Genomic DNA, 23,124 nt, shown 5'->3' on the forward strand with positions numbered 1-23,124 from the left:
GGGACAGTCTTCCTCACCAAAAAAAGAAGAAAGAAAGAAAAAAAGAAAAGAAAATGTTGAACAAGGCCAATTAAATTTCTTTTGTGGGTAATCTGAACTAGTAAACTCAAACAAACAAACAAAAAATGATTAGCTGTGGGAACTGAAGCAGCAAGATTTTAGTAAAGTGAGTCTGAGACAGTCATGGTGATCCCTGTGTATGCCTACGGCATAAGGGAGTAGATAGTAAGAGTAAGTAGAGTTGATAGAGAAGAAGGGACAGAATATGTGGGGAGATGAGAGACCCCATGAACAAGATTAAGTTGTTCATGAGAGACAGAGAGAGGAGCAGGAACTATAGCTCCCCTGACTTGTGACAGCTTTCCAGTTCCAGTCCACATGTATCTTCACAGAAAGCACTTCCCACAGCCTGGCTTCCATGATATGAAGTAATCTGTACTTCTGGTCAAAATATCCTGACTAGGAAAGTGAGTGATCTGCCATAACAGCCTTCTCAGATACTGTTCATTATAAGTAATGGATGCCTTTTGGCATGTCCACAGTCCTTAATAAGAAGCAGCTACGAATGATTCATAGTCTCCAAGTCTCTTCTTGGGAGACCTCTGAGGTAGGAAGAGATGGCAGGCGGGAACTGTGGATGTCCAAGACCCAGTCTTGTCCAGAAACACATCAGGAACTTTCATTTTCTCCATTTTTATTCTAATCATCTTAAGCGCAACATAAAGAAGGTTATATAGAAGGAGTCAAATTTCATATAATAATTGTAAACTAATAATTTTATTTAATGAGACGATCACAACATAGAGGAATTTGAAGAGTCATTTCCCCTTCATATGAATAATATTTCACTCTGGTAATTTTTTGGCTTCTGATGAGTAGAATCTACTTTGTAGGCACAGTAGGTCTGAAAGGTACCTTTAGCCAACTGAAACCCCATCCATCACATAACGTGATTGCCCTGAATAATACAAACAAGAATAAAAGTAAACATGCATCTGCAAAATGTGTAGCACTTGAAGGTTAAGCTCAAATAATTTGTATTCTGCACTAACACCCACCCATTCAGTGACTGATGATGAAAATGTGATTGAGGGAGCGTGGTTTATTAAAGTTAGCACTTATGTAGAAGTGTGTGGTCAGCCCCATGAGTCACTTAAGACTTAATTTTACTTTGATTCATGCAGCAAAATGCCTTCTGCTTCTCAGTTTTGGGGACTATTGTATTTATTTAGCTTCTAAATACAGTTTAAAGTGGCTTTCTTCCAAGTAGTTTTAAAAAAATACACCCACAAAGCCATTTCTTGAAAAATGAAACACCCTGGAAAGCAGGATAATGAAATAAGGGTATTTACTGCTTCCCTTTGCATTTGCAGATTGATTAACCAGTTCTATACTAAGTCCTTTAGATATTTTGTTGTAAAACTCATTCCTTGGGCAGCCATCGCTCCCCAGATCTCTCTCGTTACCCAAGGTGTTTAGCATGGTCCCCACTTGATAGAATGAGCTTGCACACATTTCCCTTTGTGCATGATGGAACTAGGAGCCAGCCCAGATTCCTGGTGAGCAGAGCAATGCTCCCCTCCATCTCCATCCCTCACACATGGCAACATTCAGATTTAGTGGAGCCAACACAGAGCGACAGAAAGAGAACAAAACCATCTACTGGTAGGGGACGGTTGAACACTGAAGATTCATTCCCCCCTTACACATGTAGGCACTGGGTCCTCAGATGCCACTGTGGCATGTCATCTCAAGTGCAGACTGGCTTTAGAGTAGAGGACAGTTAGTGAAGTTTATTGCTTTACTCCCTAGAAAGGTGGAATGTAGATCAAAAAAGAAGCATGTCCTCAAAACATCTCTTTTTAATTGTTTCCCATTCTCTCAAAGTAGTATGTATTTCTCCTGTTTTACTCTTTTATTCTGCCTGCAGAAGACAAATTTCTAGAATCCTAGAATTTTTATGGTAGAAGTCCTCATGAATTTAGTGTTCTGATTTTATAGTTAAAGAAATGAGGCCATTTGGAATTAATCAATAAATTAATTTAGTCACTAAAAATCTTTTGGAGGGCATCTGCATGCCTGGCACACCTCCCAGCCTTTGGGAGTGGCCAGCATCCTCTGGTTCCATGGCTTGTAGATGCATCACTTTAATCCCTGCCTCTGTCTTCACATGTACCTCCTCTGTACCTCCTCTGATGCTGTCTTCTCTTCTCATAAAGACACTTGTATATAGGACCCATCCTAGTCTAGAATGATCTCCTCTTGAGATCCTTAACTAATTATGACTGCAAAGATCCTTTTACCAATAAGGTCACATTCACAAGTTCCAGGTGCACATAACCTTTTCATGGGGGAGGGTCACCATTTAACCCACTCCAGACCAAGTCCTGAATCTACCTTTACTGCACCTACATTCATCATCCATTCATCGTCATTGTCTATATGCAGGATTACTCCTCTGGGCACAGGGGTGTGGGTGGGGCGGCAGGGGGTGGATTCAAAGGAAATGTCAATCACAGGAGTCCCCACTCTCTAATATCGAAATTGTAAAGGGATTGAGTGCAAAACTCTGTTGTAAAACTACAAATTTTCTCTTCTTCCTGAGTTCCCTATTTCTGCTATTGGCTTAAAATGTGACTCTCCCTGAGTCCAGTCATCCAGGTTCCTATAGCCAGATTTGTAAGCAGGCGTGGTGCCAATTGTAAGAGATTAGTTCTACTGGAAGGAGAGACTATTGCTCTTTCTCTCTTTGGTGAATTCTCACTTGGCCAAGGAGAAAATGTGGAAGAACATTATAGGCAGAAGGCAAATAGCGATGGACAAAGTGCCGATACGTAATTCTACAAAGGCGGGCACTTGGATAAAAATACCTGTGAGGGTTTTGCCAAGCCACAGCTTCTGCTGCCACAGCATATACGATAGCAGACTTGAAATCTGAAGGGAAAATCTGGCTTTTGTTAGGCAGAAATAAATAACATTTATAAGTAATAAGTAGATTATTAAGTAGGAGTTAACATTTATATGTATTAAATAGTTTATCATACATTTTTCCTTTTTGCATCATTTATCCCAGTTTAATATGGACTTTACTTTTATACAAAAGGTATAAATAATTGTACAATAACCAAGTAGGCATTTTAAAAACGCTACTGACTGAACCTGAGAATGGCCTACGCCTAAGCCTGTGCTTTTTAAGGCACCACACCCTTCTGAAAATAAAAATTAGGCACTCCAGTCATGCCAAGAGGAAGTTAGCTTGTTGGTATGAATCATGATTCTGAAGTCAGATTGCTTAGGTTCAAATAATAGCACAACCATTTATTTGTACTATGCCTTTGGTAAACCACTTAACTTCTCTGTGCCTCAGTTTCCTCATCTGTAAAATAGTTATAAGATTATACCCTTACAGGATTCTTGTGAAGATTAAATGAGATAAAACATATAAAGCTTAAAACAGTGTCTGGCAAGTAAACACAATAAATGTTAGCTATTATTTTTTAATAATAATACTTATAAAAGCCAGGCAATGTTGGTATTTATGATATCAGTTTCACAAATAAGGAAACAAGTTCAGAAAGACTAAATAACTTGGCTAAGCTTAAATTGAAAGGATGAAATTCAAACACTGTTTTTCCTGCCCCAAACTCCATAAACTCTTGACTATACCACACTTGTTCTTGATACAACTATACCAAAAAAGTATTTAAAGATATTGGAAAACAACTAGCTTTTAATTGGGTGTATCATATGCTTAGCCATCCTTGGTGGTCTAGTGGTTAAGATCTGGAGCTCTCACTGCCACAGCGTGGGTTCCTTTCCTGGTCAGGGAACCACACTGCCTGTCTGTCAGTTGTCATACTGTGGTGGTTGCGTGTGGCTGTGATGCTGAAAGCTCTGCCACCAGGATTTCAAACACCAGCAGGTCACCCATGGTGGACAGGTTTCAGTGGAGCTTTCAGACTAAGACAGACTAAGAAAGAGGACCTGGCCACCCACCTCCAAAAAAATTTGCCATGAAAACCCCAACAATAGCATCAGAGCATTGTCTGATGTGGTACTGGAAGGTGAGGGGTTTGCACTGCCATCCACAGGGTCACTAGGAGTTGGAACTGACTCCACAGTACTAGCAACAAAAATCACATGCTTGACAAGTCGATATTCAATGATTCTAACACAAGACAGTGACCGGCATGCTGAATAACCCTGGGATTCTAACCAGAGGGGCTCTCTCCCTGTTGCCCATCATGCCGGGTTTCCTCTTGACTGCGTGGGTTTTTCTCATCCTGCCCTCCTCATTTGTGTGGTCCTTGTTTCTTCTTCCCCTTTTTCTCCCTCCAATTGCTTATTCAAATTCCTCCCATCCATCAAGAACCTCTACAGGATTTACCTCAGTATTTCCCACAGCTTAATGAGTCTTGCCAGATATGCGTACCATCTGCCCTGTTATTTATTTAGAAGTTTCTTTAAATTGAGGCACTTTTTATTCTTAAATTTGTTTGAAAAGGAAACCATCATAAATGAAAGACTTGTTTCACTTGGCGTAGATAAACAGGAACTGTAAAACCACTACAGTAAACAAAATAAAATTAAATTCTAGCTAGATTTTATGGTTTGCCAAGGCTTTGAGTTTGAAGTTTGCTCATTCTTGTTTAAAAAATAGATCAAGATAAGCACATAGTAGGTATTAATTATATATTTGCATCAAACTGAAATTTTGAAACTTCCTCATTGGAATAATCAAACTGAAAGAAAGCTGAAAAGAAAATAACTTTCTCCTTGGGTGTTTCAATCTTACTTAATGCCACTGTCCAGTACTGCCCTATAGAATCTCTCTCAGAATCCTCTGCATCCTGTCCTTTGGAAAACATTAATTTGTCTGGTTGCTAAGCCTCATTATTTCTTTTGTGAATTGCACCATTTGTCTGTGCCGCTCATTTAGGAACTTAATCATAACGTATGATATTGAATTAGTTTGTATCATTTCATGTGGGCAGATACAAGAAGAATCCTCAGGATAACAAAGTGTTAGTCACAAGTCACAGTTTAGCCAAACCAGAAATAATCTTACATACAATGACTCACTGTGTATGGGACAACTTGAATTGGTCATAATAAATTATTTTAAAGCAAATCAGTGAAAGATTATATGTGGGAAGGGCTGTATATATTCCTTCTCCTGGACTTGTTAATGATTTGTTCTGTGTGTAACTATATACATCCATCCATATATACAACTAAATATAGCTAGAAACACAATATCCTTTGTAAGATAAGAATATTTAGCAAAGTTATTTTTTGTATAGTTGTTTAAGCTTTCTTTTTTAGAAGCTAACTGTTTGAGTAAAGTTTAGCTTTGGATTAATGTGGATTAAAGTTTAGCAATTTAGAAGTCCGTTTGCATTTCATAAGACTTCCATTTCACATTATAAAATCAAATTCAACAAACAGATTTTGAATTGCCAACCACTGTGACTAAGGTTTTGGTCTTTACTAAACATCTAAGTTTGAGAACAGGTTAACGGAAGTGCACTACGCTCGTCTGCTATTTGACCTTACTCACTTCCTCTATAGATTAGAGCTTGGACTTTTCTCGAAACACATATGTATTATGAAAGTTATAGGTAAAAACCAGGAATAGTTGCCAATGTCTTCACATTTCTTTAAGTCCCACAATTTTAACCATATTCTGTAGCATTCACCTCTCTTTTAGCTTTTATATCTGCAGAACTGAATCCAAATTTGTAAGTGGTATGCCATATGAGAACACTTTATTATAGCCAAAATAATATCTCTTTGATTTCAGGGAAAAAGCATATGTTCTAGTACTGATTATATATTTAAGATTTGCAGTATTTTGTCCTCAGAATAACAATATATTCATTTATATATAAAAAGCCTGGACCTCTTAGGAGTCAAGATAAGGGTTTTGAATTGGTATATGTTATATTTTTTTTAAGATTCAGCTACATCTTAAGACATAGTTATTTTTGTTTTATATGATATGTCCGTCTAAAATTATTATGCATTTTTGAAGACTGAGAAAAAATGCAAATATAGTCAGAAGGTTTCATCTGACGTGAGTTTAAAATTATTTCCTTCTCAGTGAAGTCTATCAGCAAGAAAGGTCCTGACCTGATATTAAAAACAAGGGAAACAAAGGATTTTAATTTTCTTTGTATTCTAATCCTCTAGCAGCTGATAAATATTTTAACTGCATCTTCCAAATACAGCATTATGGCATGTTCAAAAGTATTTTCACTAGTTATCAAAAGTAGGGCTTAATTACATAAGCTTTCCATTCGGAACAATACAGTGGAAGGAAAAGCTGTCTATTTTAGTAAAAGAAGATGGACATTAGAACCAACAGACCTAAATTAAAATCGTGACCCCCCTCTTGAGAAAGTAGTTTCACTTCTCTTAGCTAATATTTGCAGATGAACAAAATGGGAACAATAATATCTCTCTGGTAGACATCAGCAAATAATATATGGAACCGATCATGCGTTGTTTTAAAAACGGTAGCTATCATTATCCAGCTAGCAATTTTAAATAGAGCATTCGTTTTCCCTTAACAATTGAACTCAGGTAGGTAGAATTAGTCTCATTTGTTAGTATCATTATTTTCAATTCTCATTCGTTTATTCCATGTGTTTTTACTGGAGACCTATTTTGCCACCTCCCAGCGGTGGGCCCTGAAATGGTGGCTCTGAGTAAAACAAGAGGTCCCTCTCCTCACAGGGCTCACATTCTGATGTCAAAAAAAAAATTTTTAAATAAAGCAAATGTCACTGTAGTAATAAAAGTACTGTTGAGCAAATGAAGCAGGATGGTGGGCTAGTGGGAAGGGATATGAGGAGACAGCTTTACCTAAGGTGGTTGCAAAGACTTCTGTGAGTGGTGACATCTGAGCAGAGTCCCGAAAGGGAGAAGGAGCGGATGTAAGCCTGCGAGGACCACGCGAGGCACAGGAAGAGCAGCAGGGAAGCCTGAGGCAGGAAGGGCCGACAGGGTGAAACGGGCTGAAGGGTTGGAGATGAACTGAGGAGCATGTAAAGACTTACCAGCCATAGTAAGGAGAAGAATGGGGAGCCATTGGGGCAGCCAAGTTTAAATTCAGACAGATTTCTCTAGGTGGCCACTGCAGATTCTGAGGGGAAAGATACGGGTGCTAGATGAACTGTAGCCTATTAAACGGTGAGAAGACATATTTGGAATATATTTTGAAGCTGGAGCTGATGGGGGCGAGAAAAAGAGGAGAAGCAAGAGAGGCCACTACTTTTTGGCTTGTGCACCTGGGGGACAATTGACCCACGAAGGTCCAGGAAGGGGCAGAGTTGAGGATGCCAGTCAAGAGCCCTGCCTGGGCATGTTAAATTTGAGATGCTGACGGACAGTCAAGTGAAGATACAAAAGAGGCAAACATGTTTTTAAACTATCATTATTGGGCTTCTATTTGTTTCAAAATTATTTTCTATATTTTTCACGTAGCAAATCTTGCTCGTGGGCATATACTCAAAGTTGCTGAAGTGATCTTTGATTATAATTCTCTCAAGTGATTTTACTTGTAGAAAGCTCATCTAGACTATATTTTCTTTAAAAGAATTCCCTATGTTTTAAAGACATCTGTCTGGGACTTTCTAAATCCTCCTCCTCAGGAGAAGCATGATATTTTAGCAGGAATATGACACACGGCAGTGCCACTCATGAGGCACATACCAAAGGCCTGGAGTTGTCTGTGTTATCTTGGTGTATTCAAGATGTAAGCCTGTACCAGGTTCTCTAAAGCAGGATTCAATAAGCTGGGGGTCACAGGCAAATCCAGCCCCTGTCTGTTTTTCTGAATGAAGTTTCATTGGAACACGGTCAAACCTATTCATCAGGTACTGTGTATGGCTGCATACACACTACACTGGCAATGTTGAGTGGTCCCTACAGAGCCTTATGGCCCACGAAGCCTAAAATATTTACTACTTGGCCTTTAAAAAACGTTAGCTGACCTCTGTTCTAAAGTTTCTTCTGATCGTGCAGCCTCATGATTTCATGATTTGAGGAAAAGTGCATCAGAAATGAGCTAAGATCTATATCCATTTACCACCTGAAACAATTCTAAGAACAGACCTAATATTCAACATTTAATTTTAGTGATTTGCTTTTCTTTCCTTTACAGCTGAGAATCAGAATTCAACCAAAACAACAGAAAGAACAGGTAAGTTAATTTTGTTTCCTCTGAAAATATTCATGGGTAAAATCCCAAGAATGAGACAAAGTAGATCAATCAGTTTGAAGGCAGAGTGAAATAGTGCAGAGGAAAATGTTACATGGCAACTGAAATGTTTAGGAGATCTTGAGTTAAAAACAACGCAGACCAGGAGAATGTCTAGTGTAATAACTGCAGTAGTCATGTAGGTAGAGAGTGATGAGTCATAGGGGGCTTCAGAGAACCTTATGTTAAGATCAGAGGTGGGGGAGACTGTTTTCCCCTTTAGCTGTGGATATGGTTTACACTGGGTGGGGAAAGCAGTTCAGAAAGACAAGGAAAGTGTTCATGGAAGAAGTGACCTTCCAGGGTCGGATTATTCTGCTCACTCGTTTCTCTAGCTTGGAGTTCAGCACAAATGAGGATATGGGAAAGACCCACTAAAAAGTGACGAAGGGCTATTTATTCCCTACAGTTATGTGTAGACATTTTGTGGCCATTACAACAATTGTAAGCAATGATGGAATTCACTTTTCTTTAGCCTTATCATTTTCCCACAGACAGGCAGAGCTGATAACTTGTCCTTGAAAATGAACCTCTTGATTTCTTTGATAAGAGACCTCAGCTCTGAAAAAAAGTGGACCAACATGCCTCAGTGTACTGGGAAAGAAATAAACCATTTGCCCTTAATTTTCTCGAAAATACAACTGCATTAGTCAGGATTCTCCAGAGAAACAGAAAAATAGGATGGAGATATACATGTATACACATATGTAAATCTCTAAAGAGATTTGCTATAAGGAGTTGGCTCATACTTTATGGAGGCTGAGAAGTCCCAAGATCTGCACTTGGCAAGCTGGAGGCCTGGAGACCTGGGGCAGCGGATGGTGCTGTTCCAGTCCAAGTCCAAAGGCCTGAGACTCGGAGGAGCCAGCGGTGTAAGCAACAGTCTGGGAAGCAGCAAGCTCAAGACCCAGGAAAAGCCAGGATTTCAGTTTAAGTCCAAAAGAAGGGAAAGACCAATGACCCAGCTCAAGGCAGTTGGGCAGGAGGAGTTCCTTTTTACTTGACGGAGGATCAGGCTTTTGGTTCTATTCAAGCCTTCAACTGACTGGATGAAAGCCACCCATAGTGGGGAGGGCAGTCTCCTTTCCTCAGTCTACTGACTCAAACGTTCATCTTACCACTGTCACAGACACACCCGGAATAATACTTGACCAAATATCTGGGCACCTTCATGAGCAAGGCAAATTGACACATAAAATTAATCATCACAACAGCAGTCCCATAGTGACCAGCACAACCTGTGAAAGATCTCAGTGTACCATCTTCTTTAATGTCCTTAACTATGTTTCAAAGCCTCACTTGCATCATTCCACCTTTGATGGAAAATCAGCAGCCAGAACAGACATTACTAGTTCTGTCAAAACTGCCCACGGGCCTTTGGAACGGAGGACGCTCCGTCCTGACGTATTTAGTGTGCTCCACACTCTGTGTGATGCCTGGGGACCAGTCGCTGATCTATAGGAATTCATATAAAGTGAAGCATGAATCATTCTATACAGAGAGTTGCTTAACTGAGTTTTCTAACTTTTAATGACAGAATCTTGACACTATTGTTCAATTAGGATTCACTCAAGCTACAAATACACCTGTAGCAAAGCAATAACCAGAGTTTTTTTTTTTAACTTGGGAATTCTATGATGTTTAAAAGATTAGTTGAGAATAAAAGAACTCACTTTTGGAATGGGAAAAATATCAATATTTATGTGGTAGGGCCTGGCATAAACCTCCACTTAGGAAGCTGTATAAATTCTGGGTATACTAAGAGGTATGTCCTCCTGTCAGAGATCTGCTGAGTCTTTGAGAAGCTCTCTGCTCTGTTCTTACACCTCTCAGTCTACACAGAAAAATCCTAAAAACTCACAGTCTCAGCACCGAGCTTAGGAAGCGTCACGTTTCCATGGTGCTGCTCAGGAGACGGGCTCCTCCACTGAACACTACGATGTGCTTGATTTAGTGTGTTGGGACCCATTCCCTCTGTCTCCTCATATGTATCTGCATGGTTTAGGACCTGTTGAAGGAAGGCGGTGTTCAACTTGTCTTGACGGGAGTAATACCTTCTTGACTGGGACCTGGATTGAAATAGATTATATTTCAAAACAAGGTATATATTCAAAACAAGAGGAATGTACTTATAACTCATTCCTACTGATATGCAGCAGCTTAGGCAGCATAGGGTCTTGGTTGACAGCAGAATCCAAAACCTGAATTCAAATCCTGGCTCTGCTGCCTACTTGCTGTATGACCTTGGGAAAATTACTTAATCTCTCTGGGCTTCCATTTACACTTTTTATAATGCAAATATTAATAAAACAATAATTGACTGAGTTCATATTTGTAAAACACTTAGAACAATGCCTGGCACATAGTGTCCTACAAGGGCTTGAAAATAAAATCCTTTTTAGTATTTTCATGTCTGTATTTTAGATGACTTACACTCACATTCTCAGAAAGCATATGGCATATTGAAAAGTTTCTTAATGTTTTCAGGTCATACTATTCAAATTGTGAATTTGAGGTAAGATGATGTATCTGTCTTGGGGGAAGTGTTAGAACATTCTAAACCTTTCAGAATCCTGAGAACACATTTCATTGATCTCATTGATAATGATGCCGTTAACAAGTAAGATGAACTCAACTCACTTAAAATATGTTGATTACATGACTTAATGGAAAGGAAACGGAAAGGATTTTGAGTCATACTTGGCTTATGTCTTAGCTTTTTCGCTTATTGTCAGATGTATTACCTTATCTCTCTAAGCCACGGTATCTCTCATCTTTAAACACAGAATTAAATATGCTTAAGAACAAGGTGAAGTAGCACATATGGAAGTGACGTAGCACAGTGCCTCATTCATTCTTTGTATATTGTATGTAATTTTATGGAAATTAATAACTATTATACTCAAATCACAAAAGAAAAATACATCGTTCTTCTTCAACATATATTTCAACAGAGTTACCTAAAGTAAAAAATCGCCATTCACCGTTATTACTGGGTTAGGATGCTGTCACCTCAGGTTAGTCACATTGATGGCCCAAAGCAAAGTGAAGGGAATTTGAGACAAAGCTTTTTTTTTTGCATTGCTTTAAGAGTACAACTAGGTCAGAAGGGTAAGGTCTGATGAGAGCAGAAATTAATTTTCATCATGTAAAGACACAGAAGTTCCCCTTTGATATTGTGCCCGTTAAGCAGATGGAGTGTGCTGTTATGGGTGAAAGTACATACTAGCTCGACAGAGGCTGGATTAAAACGAACCGTGGCAAGAATCTAAAATCTTGAAGCCAGAAGAAACTTCAGGGATCATATCAGCACGTTGCCTCCCAACACAGAATGGCACCAACCGTACTCATGGCGTTTACAGTCTGTGCCACTTAGGTGCCACTCACTGATCTAAGAGTCCATCTTCCGCTCTGACGGTGAAAGCCTAGAGTAGGGGACACTGGGCTTCCTTTGCCTGAGAGTCAGGATGCTCAGAGTCAGTTCCCATGGGCATGCTGGCAACTGTATGGATGCCTCGTATTACCTCTTACAAGGCGCTGCTTGTTTCTTCCATTTGCGTTTGTCCTGATTTCCAATTTCTATTTCATTCATCTTATGGTATATATCAAGGTGTAAGTTCCTCAAATCCATTTGGTTAGGAGTTCGTTTATAAGTAAAATTCCATAAACAATAGCATAGTCTCTCTTATTTTGCTCCTGGACGCACTGTTTGCCTTATTCTTTACCTCTTGCTTCATGTCTGTCAGCTTGGGTGTGCGTCTCGCCTCCCCGTTAAGCCCCTGAATGCAACACCTGCCTCTGTGCTCTGCGCTACTTCCTTCGACAGCTACTGTCGACCCAGAGTAGGTGTCTATTTTTTCTATTATTGCAGAAAACGTGAAAAAATTAATGAAACAATGATTTTAAATACGTACCAGTCCTACTATTAAGATAAAAATGATCATCTTACTAATTTACTTTGTCTTTAACAGTAGTCACTTCTGCTGCCAAAACGTTTGTTTATCCATTCCACAAAGACTTACGGACCCTGCTTCCAAAGCTGCTCCAGCGTTTGGGAGACACAGTGAGCAAAATACAGACCCTTGCCCTCGAGGATCTTATATTCCGGTAGTGGAGACGAACTATGATCGAGAAACACGCTAACTACATGACATAGCAAGTTAGAAGGTGACAAGTGCGATGAGAGCACATGCAGAGCCATGTAGGAGGGAGGGGTCACGAGTGCTGGGGACTTGGGGACCAGTTCGCAGTGTTGAAAAACTAGTCAAGGTGAGCCGCTCTGAAGAGATTTGAGTAAATATGAGAAGAAGGTGAGCCACCACGGGTGTAGGGGGAGAGCATCCAAGCAGAGCCAGAACTGGACGAGCCGCCGGGGGTGTTTCAGACATGCGCCGAGTCCGTGGGCGGGGAGGCAGGGACTGGCCCGGCGGATGACCTAGGGTTTGGTGGGCTATTGCAAGGACTTTGGCTTTTTCTGTAAGTGGAATGGAGAAGCACTGGCGGTTTTGAGCAGAGGGGTGATATGATCTGATTCATGTTTTATAAGTATAACTCTGTGAGCTCAGGAGAGACTGTCAGCTGAAGCAAGGTTACCTTTTACAAATTTTCCAGGAGTGAGATGATGGTAGCTTGGACCGGGATGGTCACAGGTAGGTGGCACGAAATATCTAAATTCTGATATATTTTGGAGGTGCAGCCAGTAGATCTTCCTGATGATCGCATGTGGAGTACCATAGAAAAAGATGAGTCAAAAATAGCTCTGACGTCTTTGGCCTGGTCAGTTGGAACGAGTGACTGCCATCAGCCAGGATGGGAAGGCTTCAGAGAAAGCAGTTCAAGCTTGGACATGCTGAGTTTTAGATTTTTATTATTTGCCAGTAGGGAATCTAAACTTATGAATCTGGAGTTTAGGAAGGATTCCTGGGCTAGAAGTATAATTTGGGTGATCAGGCACTGACATTGTATTTAAACGTTGAAATTAAGTGAGATCACCAAAGAAATTAATGCAGTTAAAGATGAGGAGCAAGAACTAAGTCTTGGGGCCCTCCAAGATTGTGAGTCAGAAAGAAGATGAGGAACCAGCCAAGGAGACCAAGAAGAATAAGCCATAAGGTAGGAGAAAAACCAACAGAGTATGCTCTACTGGAAGCCACGTGAGGAACATGTGTTAAGGAGGAGTGAATGATTTATTGTGTCAACATCTGAAAAGGTTTTCTTTTTTTTTTTTTTAAATGTGTGCTTTTTTGGTGAGGAAGATTGGCCCTTAGCTAACACCTGTTGCCAATTTTCCTCTTTTTTCTTTTTTTTCTTCCCCAAAGCCCCAGTACATAGTTGTATACCCTAGGTATAAGTCCCTCTAGCTCTTCCATGTGGGACGCCACCACAGCATGGCCTGGGGAGCAGTGTGTAGGTCTGAGCCCAGGATCAAAACTGGCAAACCCCAGGCTGGCAAAGCAGTGTGTGCAAGCTTAACCACTCAAACACAGGGCCGGCCCCTGTGAAGTTCTTTTTTAAAATGGGACATGAATCCATCAAATTGCAATTAGAGACCAGTTCCAATTATTTATAAATAATGGAAAACAATTAATAGTCATTCAATTCAATTGAGTTTTAGCCCCTCAGACACATATTAAATGTCCGTGTATCAAAAAGAAGTGTAGGCAACACAAGGGAATAAAAATAATTTTATAAGAACACATAGTTTCACTTTCTTTCTCATACTAGCATGTTTTATCCTCTACTGTCTCTCACATTTATCTCCCATTTATGTCCATGTATTCTCTCCCTTCCCCCAAGGAAGGTTCTAGAAAGCCATCAGAGACTCTGAACACAAGTCCTCAGAGGAGTCTCTGGCTCCCAGGAACAGGCCTGCTTTCACATCCTTGCCAGGCTCAGTCATTGGCTGGGAGCATCCCGGGGGAGGCATCAGCCCAAAAGCAGTGATGCAGTGCAGACAGCAGGCGGGGAAGGTGCTCAGTTATGCTGTCTGTAGTTGAAGGACTGTAGGCGCATTCTCGTGGCCACCGCAGGAGCCCTGGAAAATCGATAAGGTCTTCTGTCTTTAAAACTCCAAATGATTTATCAAATAATTAGTTTACAGCAAGGGCCAAATATGTACCACTGTCAGATGCCAACGGGGTAAATTTGGGTACATATTATTACAGCAGACTAGGTTCTGAGGGTCTCTGCCTCAAACAGCCTGCTCCAGGTTCTGGCCTGAAGTTTGCAAACTGCATTTAAATCAAGACACAACATATCCACAATCACTACAGTCACCGAAAGTCAGGGTCCAGGAGCAAACCTCTGTCATCTAAGAGCACCAAATACTCCAGCATTTCCAGCTCCTGCCCAGAGCAAAGAAGCATCTGAAACATGGAGATGTCTGAAGAGTCTATTTCATGTATTTTTACACTTGGAATTTTTGAGAAAATTAGACAAATTGGTTAAAGGGTACAACTCTTTAAGGGCCTAATCACAATATAATAATGGAATATTATTATCAAATAATGTAACATATTAATATAATATAACATGGCATATTATGTTACAATTTTATAATAGTATACATAATATAAGCATATTAGTATTAGGTACTCTTCTAAGCAATTTGAATTTGTTTTTACTCATCTAATTTTCACAATAATACTATGATGTAGAACTATTATGATCATCATTTGTAGATGTGGAAACTCAGACACAGAGGTTAGGTGACTTGCCCAACGCCCCACAGCAAACAAGTGCTTAGAGCCTGATTTGAACCCATGTACTCTGTCTTCAGAATCATGCTCTTAACTACTTGCCTGTACCTCTCTTGCACCTCCTCTGCCAATGCTGCTTTACTAGTAACGAAGGGCAATAGTCTCAACAAAACCAAGAGATCGTCAGCTCTGAACACACCGTGTTCTTCCGTGTTAGTTGCAGAAGGAATCGTATTAGGTTCACGTCCACTAATTCAGCCAAGAACCATAATTTCGTCAATACGATTATGCTAATTGGCAGGTTTTCTCTAATTGTGGGTCATATTTTCTTTTAAATACAAAAAAAAAAAAAAATACCAGAAGGAATTACATGTAGTAGAGGTAAATTGAGTGTGTGTACTGGATTCAGAAGTAATTAATTAACTGAAGGTTGCAGTTAAAAGAAAAAAAACCCAAAAATTTTAAAGTCTCCGTTCAAGGAGTCAATAAATCCTTCTCTGAAGAAGGGTTAGCTCTCCTGCCTGCCTATGGATCATTAGCAGTAGCAGTTGGCACTGGGCAGTAAACAAGTTTGACGTAGGAAAGCTTGAAGTTTCATCTGAAGAAGATCTATTCTGCTCAGAACTGTAGCTGCCCCTTAGCCTGCCTATGAGAAGGTAAGAAGGTAGGATGTGGAGTCTTGACAATGCTCCCGTGGGAAATCCCACATGGATTAGTGCCATTTGTTATTTAATCAGCCATCTTGGTCTCTACCAACACAATCAAAAGAGCATTCATCCTCACTAAAACACTTGACACTGGAAAAAGCAACTAAAAGTACCAAGGTTTCAGCCAGTTCTCACTCTGATTTAATATTCCTTTTTCTGCCTGCTTAGTGCACTAGCCTGACATTTTTCTTTGTTCTTCTGGGCATATATCTGGCTTCCTCCCACAGATCTCTTGCATGGCAAGAACGGTACAGACTCTAAACATTATCTTCCCCCACAGATGTCAAAAATGTATGAGTGTGCAGTGCGTGCTGGGCTGTGGGTGGCAAAGAGGGAAAGATCCCAGGCGGTCATAGGCAGTATCAGTTTCTTTGATGCAGTTATAAAGACCTCAGTATGCCCACGGGGGCCATAATGATAAGAGATGCTGTTGGTTCAGGCAAGCAGTCGCTACATTCCACTGCACATCCACAGTGGCCAGAGTTCCCCGTGGGGCACACCAGGAAGCTGCGATTCAGCAGAGAGAGAGAAGGCAAATGGGTGTGATAAAAAGAGATCACTTTTCCTACAAGGGACACAGAATGCTTTTTCAAACAATTTTCCAAATACAAATTATATTTTATCCCAAATTCACAAGAATAAATACTTTAAGCTTATAAAACGTTTAATTGGTTATATTTCCTTGAAACTTGTGGATTTTGAATAGGACATTTTTATTCCTAATTTTTTGTTGCAGTCTTTCTGACTGAAGATGGAAAATTTTAACTTAAGCAAACAAATAATCATAAAAATAAATTTTCTTTGGAAGAAAACAGCATGCACAGTGGTGGAAATGCAACCAAGCAGCAGTTACTCTAGAAAAGGCACCCGGGGGTAAACAACTGCTGAGTTTGAAAGATGAAGATGAAGGAATCTTCTTTGATTTTTCCCCCTGTCCTTCTAACCGAAGTCTACATTGCAATCTTTCACTTCAAGCACTAAGAAACACTATAAAATCTGAATTCCCGTGCATTTATGTCCATTTTAAGTATTTTCAACGGAAAAAATCACTATCACCCAAGTTATAGTATCTGAAATGTGAATAATGCTTTTGTATAGATTTGCATCCCACAAGAATGTCGTGCAGTAGATGATAAAGACTGTAGCCCTGGATAAGAGACTTACTCAAGTTTATTTGGCCAGTTCTTAAAGATGTAATACTGATATCTGGGTTTTGTGATTCTAACTGTAATCATTTTTACAGGACATATAGATGAACATATGATTTAGTGTACAATTGTATGTATTCTGTTATTCAACAGTAAACAGATCTTCACAAATGCAAATTGCTTGAATCTGCAAAGAAATCCAGTAAGAAGAGTTAATGCTATGGTCTGACTCTGGATTTGTGGTTTTCCTACAGGTAACACTCTACCACCAGATACATCACCTTCTAAAACCAGTAAATTACCCTCAATAACAATGCCAGAAAACGTCTCACAGTCTCAGGGTATAACTTCTGTGTGTATGAGGGGAAACTTGCTTTGCTTGGGCCCTCCTCAAGAAAACCTTCCCAATCTTTTTTGTTACAATAACTTTATTGAGGTATAATTGATATCCAAAAAACCTGCACATCCACAGTCAAGGGAAGGCACAAAGAAACTTCCAAGGTGCTGAATTTGTCTGTCCCCTCGATTGTGGTGATGGTGTCACAGTCTGTGCAAGCGTCCAGACTTGTCAGTCTGCGTGCATCCACACCCCACCAATCCTGAGACAGGAAACAGAGCTCTTCCATATGGTGGAGAAAGGAGAGTCTCTTCAACAAATGGTGCTGGAAAACTGGACAGCCACATGCAAAAAAATGAAAGTAGACCATTATCTTACACCATGCACAAAAATCAACTCAAAATGCATTAAAGACTTGAATGTAAGACCCAAAACCATGAAACTTCTAGAAGAAAACATAGGCAGTATGCTCTTTGACATTGGTCTGAGCAGCATATTTTCAAGTCCCATGTCCAAGAGAAACAAAAGAAAAAATGAACAAATGGGAGTACATCAAATTAAAAAGCTTCTGCACAGCAAAGGAAACCATCAACAAAACGAAAAGACAACCTAACAATTGGGAGAAGATATTTGCAAACCGTATATCAGATAAGGGGTTACTATCCAAAATATACAAAGGACTCATGCAGCTCAACAAGAGAAAAACCAACAACACAATTAGAAAATGGGCAAACGATCTGAACAGAGATTTCTCCAAAGAAGATATATGGATGGCCAAAAGGCATATGAAAACATGCTCAACATCATTAGCTATCAGGGAAATGCAAATCAAAACTACAATGAGGTATCACCTCACTCTGGTCAGAATGGCTATAATTAACAAGACAGGAAACAACAAATGTTGGAGAGGGTATGGAGAGAAAGGAACCCTTGTTCACTGCTTGTGGGAGTGTAAACTGGTGCAGCCACTATGGAATGCAGTATGGGGTATCCTCAGAAAATTAGGGATAGATCTATCATATGATCCAGCTATCCCACTGCTGGGTATTTATCCAAAGAACTTGAAAATGCAAAGGCATAAAGATACTTGCGCCCCTATGTTCATTGCAGCATTATACACAATAACCAAGATATGGAAGCAACCTAGGTGTCCATCAAGGGACGAATGGATAAAGAAGATGTGGTATTTATACACCATGGACTACTACTCAGCCATAAGAAATGATGAAATCTGGCCATTTCTGACAACAGGGATGGACCTTGAGGGTATTATGCTGAGTGAAATAAGTCAGAGGGAGAAAGTCAAATACCATATGATCTTACTCATAAGTAGAAGATAAAAACAATGACAAACAAACACATAGCATTGGAGATTGGATTGGTGGTTACCATAGGGGAAAGGGAAGGGGGAGGGCAAAAGGGGTGATTAGGCTCACATGTGAGGGGATGGACTATAATTAGTTTTTGGGTGGTGAACGTGATGTAATCTACACAGAATTAAAATATATTATGATGTACATCCGAAAATAAATAAATTAAAAAAAAATAGAAAAAGAAGGAAACAGAGTTCTTCGAGAAGGAGTGGTGTTTCCACCTGAAGCATCATGCCTGTAGATCGCAGAGGCTTACTCACATGGAGGTTGGGGGTGGGGGAGGATTGTGAAGATTGGCACACATTAACCAAAAGTGACATTTTTTTTCTTTCTTGAAGAAACAGGCACTGAAAATGCAAAAAATGCAAGCTCCTCTTCAACTAACCCCTCTTATTCCAGTGAGTAATAGACATATCTTCATTCCTGGCAGTAGATACGCAGAATATTTGAATGTGACCAATAAGGGACAGAATTGGATTATAAACAGACTATTATCAACTTTACTAAATCTGCAATCCCATTAGAATCCTATCTAAGTGCCACCTGCTTTGAGAATTTCCTACTATTGAGTCTGGTTTTAAGGAACACATTTTGGGATTTTTTTCTTAGCTTAGTGCTGAGCAATTGCCACCGAGCTTCAAGGTGCATTTGTGAGACTAGTCTTAGATAAGCCAAAGTGCACAGGCAGAGATCTCTATAAAAATGAATTGTTAACCTTTATAGAAGTTTATCTTAATGGGGAAAATGGCCCTTTAGAGGTCGGCCTGGTGGTGTAGTGATTAAGTTTGTGCTCTTCACTTTGGCTGTCTAGGGTTTGCTGGCTCAGATCCTGGGGGCAGACCTATGCAACGGTCATCAAGCCACACTGTGGCAGCATCCCACACACAAAATAGAGGAAGATGGGCACAGATGTTAGCTCAGTGGCAATCTTCCTCAATCAAAAAGAGGAAGATGGGCAACAGATGTTAGCTCAGGGCCAATCTTCCTCACCAAGAAAAAAAAGGGGGGGGGGGCTTTTAAGACATTCCGTTTTAGCAAAAACATATATATGTCACGTAATATATATGTGTATGCTATGACTGAAGAGAGAAAATTCATTAATTTCCATAGAAATTAAGAATAAGATGAATATACGTGAAGCTGGGGTGATAAAAGATTATCTTAGGTTTAGATAAAGTCATTCCATTCAATAAGGCAGCTTTGCATTTGTTGACCTGCTGACTCATGGTATCTTCATTGTGGGAGGTAATTAGCTCACTCAAGGTCTAATGGGAAACAAATATTTAAGCATAACAGTGAGAGTGAAAACCACCCCACAAATTAATTGCCTCACTGTTCTCACCCCCTGATGAATATGAGGAGCACATATGCAAGGAGATGAGGACACCTAACTGAACAGTAGCTAACCTCTGCTTCTCTAGTTGTATCCCTGTGACAGCTTCTTCCTTTCATCACTGTGGTTTGAACCCGGGAAATGGCTGTCAGAAGAGAAAGCAGATGCTAAAAACATAGCAAAACTCTCCTCTTAATAAAAACTGCAGCAACACCACTCCCCCAAACAGACATGCACACACACACGCACACATGCACATCTTTCTTGAGCCATGTTCATTTTTAGAAATCATATACACTGTAATATCCACTTATTATTGTGTGCCTTTTAGTTTTAAGATATTATTATGGAAAGATATCTGTGAGTTTTTAGAAAGCCAACGTTACAATGAGAGCAGTCCCAGTGTGGGCTATCCATATATTTGTTTCCAGTAACTTCATTAGAACGTAGTAAAGAATACAATGTGTGAATGCGGGTCTCACTCAGGTCTGGAGGACGTATTCTGCCTCTCCAGTCTCCCATCTCCTCGCTCTTCCAGTTTCCAGCAAAGTGGGCAATTCTCTCTTAGGTTTGGAATTTTATTTCAGAAAGACTGCAAGACTGACATCCAGTGGATACGTCAGAAATGACAACTAGAGCAAAACCCATGAATCAGATCAATCTTCTTTGCCTAGAATATATATTTAATAGAATGATGTTCAAAGAAGAAAGGAAGCATGCACGCTTTTGCACAGTTAGTAAACTGTACTGTGAAATTCAGTGGCCACTCTAATTGACAATGTTTCCATCTTTTAGGTATTATTTTGCCGGTGGTTATTACTTTGATTGTAGTAACACTTTCAGTATTTGTTCTGGTGGGTTTATATCGAATGTGCTGGAAGACAGACCCAGGTAGGTAACAGCGTTTTGTTTCATTTTGTTTTCCCGAAAGGAGAATACACATGCTCAGTTTAAACTTGAATTTAAACGTTTAAGGAGAGAGAGGAATGATAGAAAGAAATAAAATCCCATATTGCTTGATTGCAGAAATAGAGGATAAGAGGCAGAGAAATCGATGGAATGCTCGTGAATGTAAGGAGTGGCGAGTCACTACTGCTGGCAGATATTATCAAATAGGAACGAATTATTTTTATTGAAATAGCCCCAGTTTTGTGGGTGATTGGGGGAATGTGGTAGTAAAGAAGGCATAAAAAGACATACTTTATCTATAGTGAAGATTTGTTCCATTTCCATGCAACAGAGAATAAAGCGAAGTCTTGCTAAGAATTTGGCTTAGGGGCCCTGGTCTCAGGAAGAGTGCTGTGTGGCTTCCTAGCCTCCTGGGAGGTGCAGCTTCCTCAGGGGCAAGGTGCCCTCCATGACTATGTGCTGCTAAGTGAACAGGCTCCTCAGGCTACAACGTGGTTGTAATTTTTAGTGGGATTTTAGTTTGAAAATTCTTTGTTATCCTTCTTAATCTCCCCAGTAACGTTTAACAGTCTTTCCTCTTTTTTTTAAAATGACACTGTTCTTTTTTACGTCCTCACTCTTTGTTTTCTTCTTTCTGCTCTTTCAATTTCTTCCCCCTCCCTCTTAAATATTTGTGGATCCAATAATTGCATTATATTTTTTATTCTTTTTTTAAGTAAACTTTTTATTTTAGAATAGATTTAGAGTCTCAGAAAAGTTGCTAAGATAGTTATGGAGAGTCTCCATATACCCACACCCTATTTCCTTTTTTATTAATAATCTTCTGTTAGTATGGTGTATTTGTCACAATTAATTATGACATTGTAATGTAATGCATTATGTAATCACTATGTAAGAATACACTGTTACTAACTAAAGTCCCTACTTTATTCAGATTTCTTGCAGTCTTTACTCAGTCTTTTTTCCGTTCCAGGAACTGGGGCTCTCTTTTTACTCAAAGCTTCATCTGATCCCCCTTCAACCCCCATGGGTCAGCAATCCCCTGTGTCATGTTGAACTTCAATCTCTCTTTTCATTCCAGAGCCCTGCTCTGGTTGTGTAATGGAGTGTCATGTGTCCACACCTGCATCCATGGTATTCTTTCCAGAATGTGCAGCCCACCACTTAGTATTTGTGCTGCACCTAATCTCCAACCTATCCATTAGGATGTAGCTCAAACACTAATTTAATGTATCTTTGTATAACACACCATCTGTTTAAGCAGAATGGAGTGTTCTAATTCTATAGAATCTTACAATGTTATTCATCACGCTATAGTACGGTTACTTCTCTATGTGCCTGCTTCCCCTGCAAGATGGATGTCTTAGTCTACTGAGGGTGCTATAATAAAAATGCCATAGACCGGTGGCTTAAACGACAAACATTTATTTCTCACGGTTTTGGAGGCCGAGAAGTCCAATCAGGCTGCCGTCATATTCAGTGTCTGATGAGGGCATTCTTCCTGGTTTATAGACAGCTGCCTTCTCTCTGTGTCTTCACATAGCAGAAGGGACAAGAGAGCTCTCTGGAGTCTCTTTTATAAGGGTACTAATCCCATTCATGAGGACTCTGCCTTCATGACCTAATTACCTTTCTAAGACCCAACATCCTAATACCATCGCATTGGGCATTAAGATTTGACATATGAATTTTAGAGGGACACAAATATTCAGTCCATAACATCAGATAGCCCCTCCAAGTCACAAACCACATATTGTTCACCGTGCATTGTGCATAATATATAGTACAGCCTTACTGTATACTTGCTGAGTTAAATTTTTAAATTTTCAGTAAGATGGAACCTTTCCTTTCCTCATTTTAATTCTAAATATTTCACTGACAGAACTCTATCTAAGTCAATATACTGTCAAAAAGTAAAAAGTCTTTGATAGATAAAATGTACACTATCCTTTGTTGCCGCGTGGACAGTGTCCCCCAGGATAACTAAGGAGGGCTGCTCCTGAGCCCACCTCTGACCACGCACTGCACGACGGTGCAGGGAGAGTCAGCAGACAGAAACTGCAGTGTTCACTTGAGCTCTGGGTGGAAAATAAGAAGAAAACAAATCAATGTCTTTCCATTTGGGAGTTAGTGAATAAACTTCTTAATAATGTCTGAAATATGTTTCCTTACTTGGTTTCCAGATGGGAAATAGCATTTTTATAAATCAGTTTAATTTCTCTAAGTTTCTAAACCACCAATCCTATCTTTTATGGGAAATCAACCATCTAAGTTGAAGCCTGTGGATGTTGAGTGTATAGGATAGGTAAAAACTGAGTGTGCTACATCTATTTGTAGAAATATCCCGTGCTGAAAA

The 23,124-nt window shown here is 39.7% G+C and overlaps 1 protein-coding gene across 15 annotated transcripts in view; it reads left to right on the forward strand.

Annotated features, from left to right (window-relative positions):
• Positions 1–23,124, forward strand: part of EMCN (endomucin) — a 121,546-nt gene that overhangs the window by 57,110 nt on the left and 41,312 nt on the right. For 8 of the 15 annotated variants that reach the window (XM_070612592.1, XM_070612598.1, XM_070612591.1 and 5 more), the window contains 3 exons: positions 8,168–8,206; positions 18,865–18,924; positions 20,655–20,750. In XM_070612592.1, the coding sequence (XP_070468693.1) occupies positions 8,168–8,206; positions 18,865–18,924; positions 20,655–20,750 (195 nt within the window). Of the gene's footprint in view, positions 1–8,167; positions 8,207–17,070; positions 17,158–18,864; positions 18,925–20,654; positions 20,751–23,124 lie in introns of all 15 variants that reach the window. The other 7 variants (XM_070612588.1, XM_070612586.1, XM_008528758.2 and 4 more) reach the window with 1 other exon arrangement.

This window comes from Equus przewalskii, chromosome 3 (genome assembly GCF_037783145.1).
Source record: "Equus przewalskii isolate Varuska chromosome 3, EquPr2, whole genome shotgun sequence".
NCBI classification, from domain to species: Eukaryota; Metazoa; Chordata; class Mammalia; order Perissodactyla; family Equidae; genus Equus; species Equus przewalskii.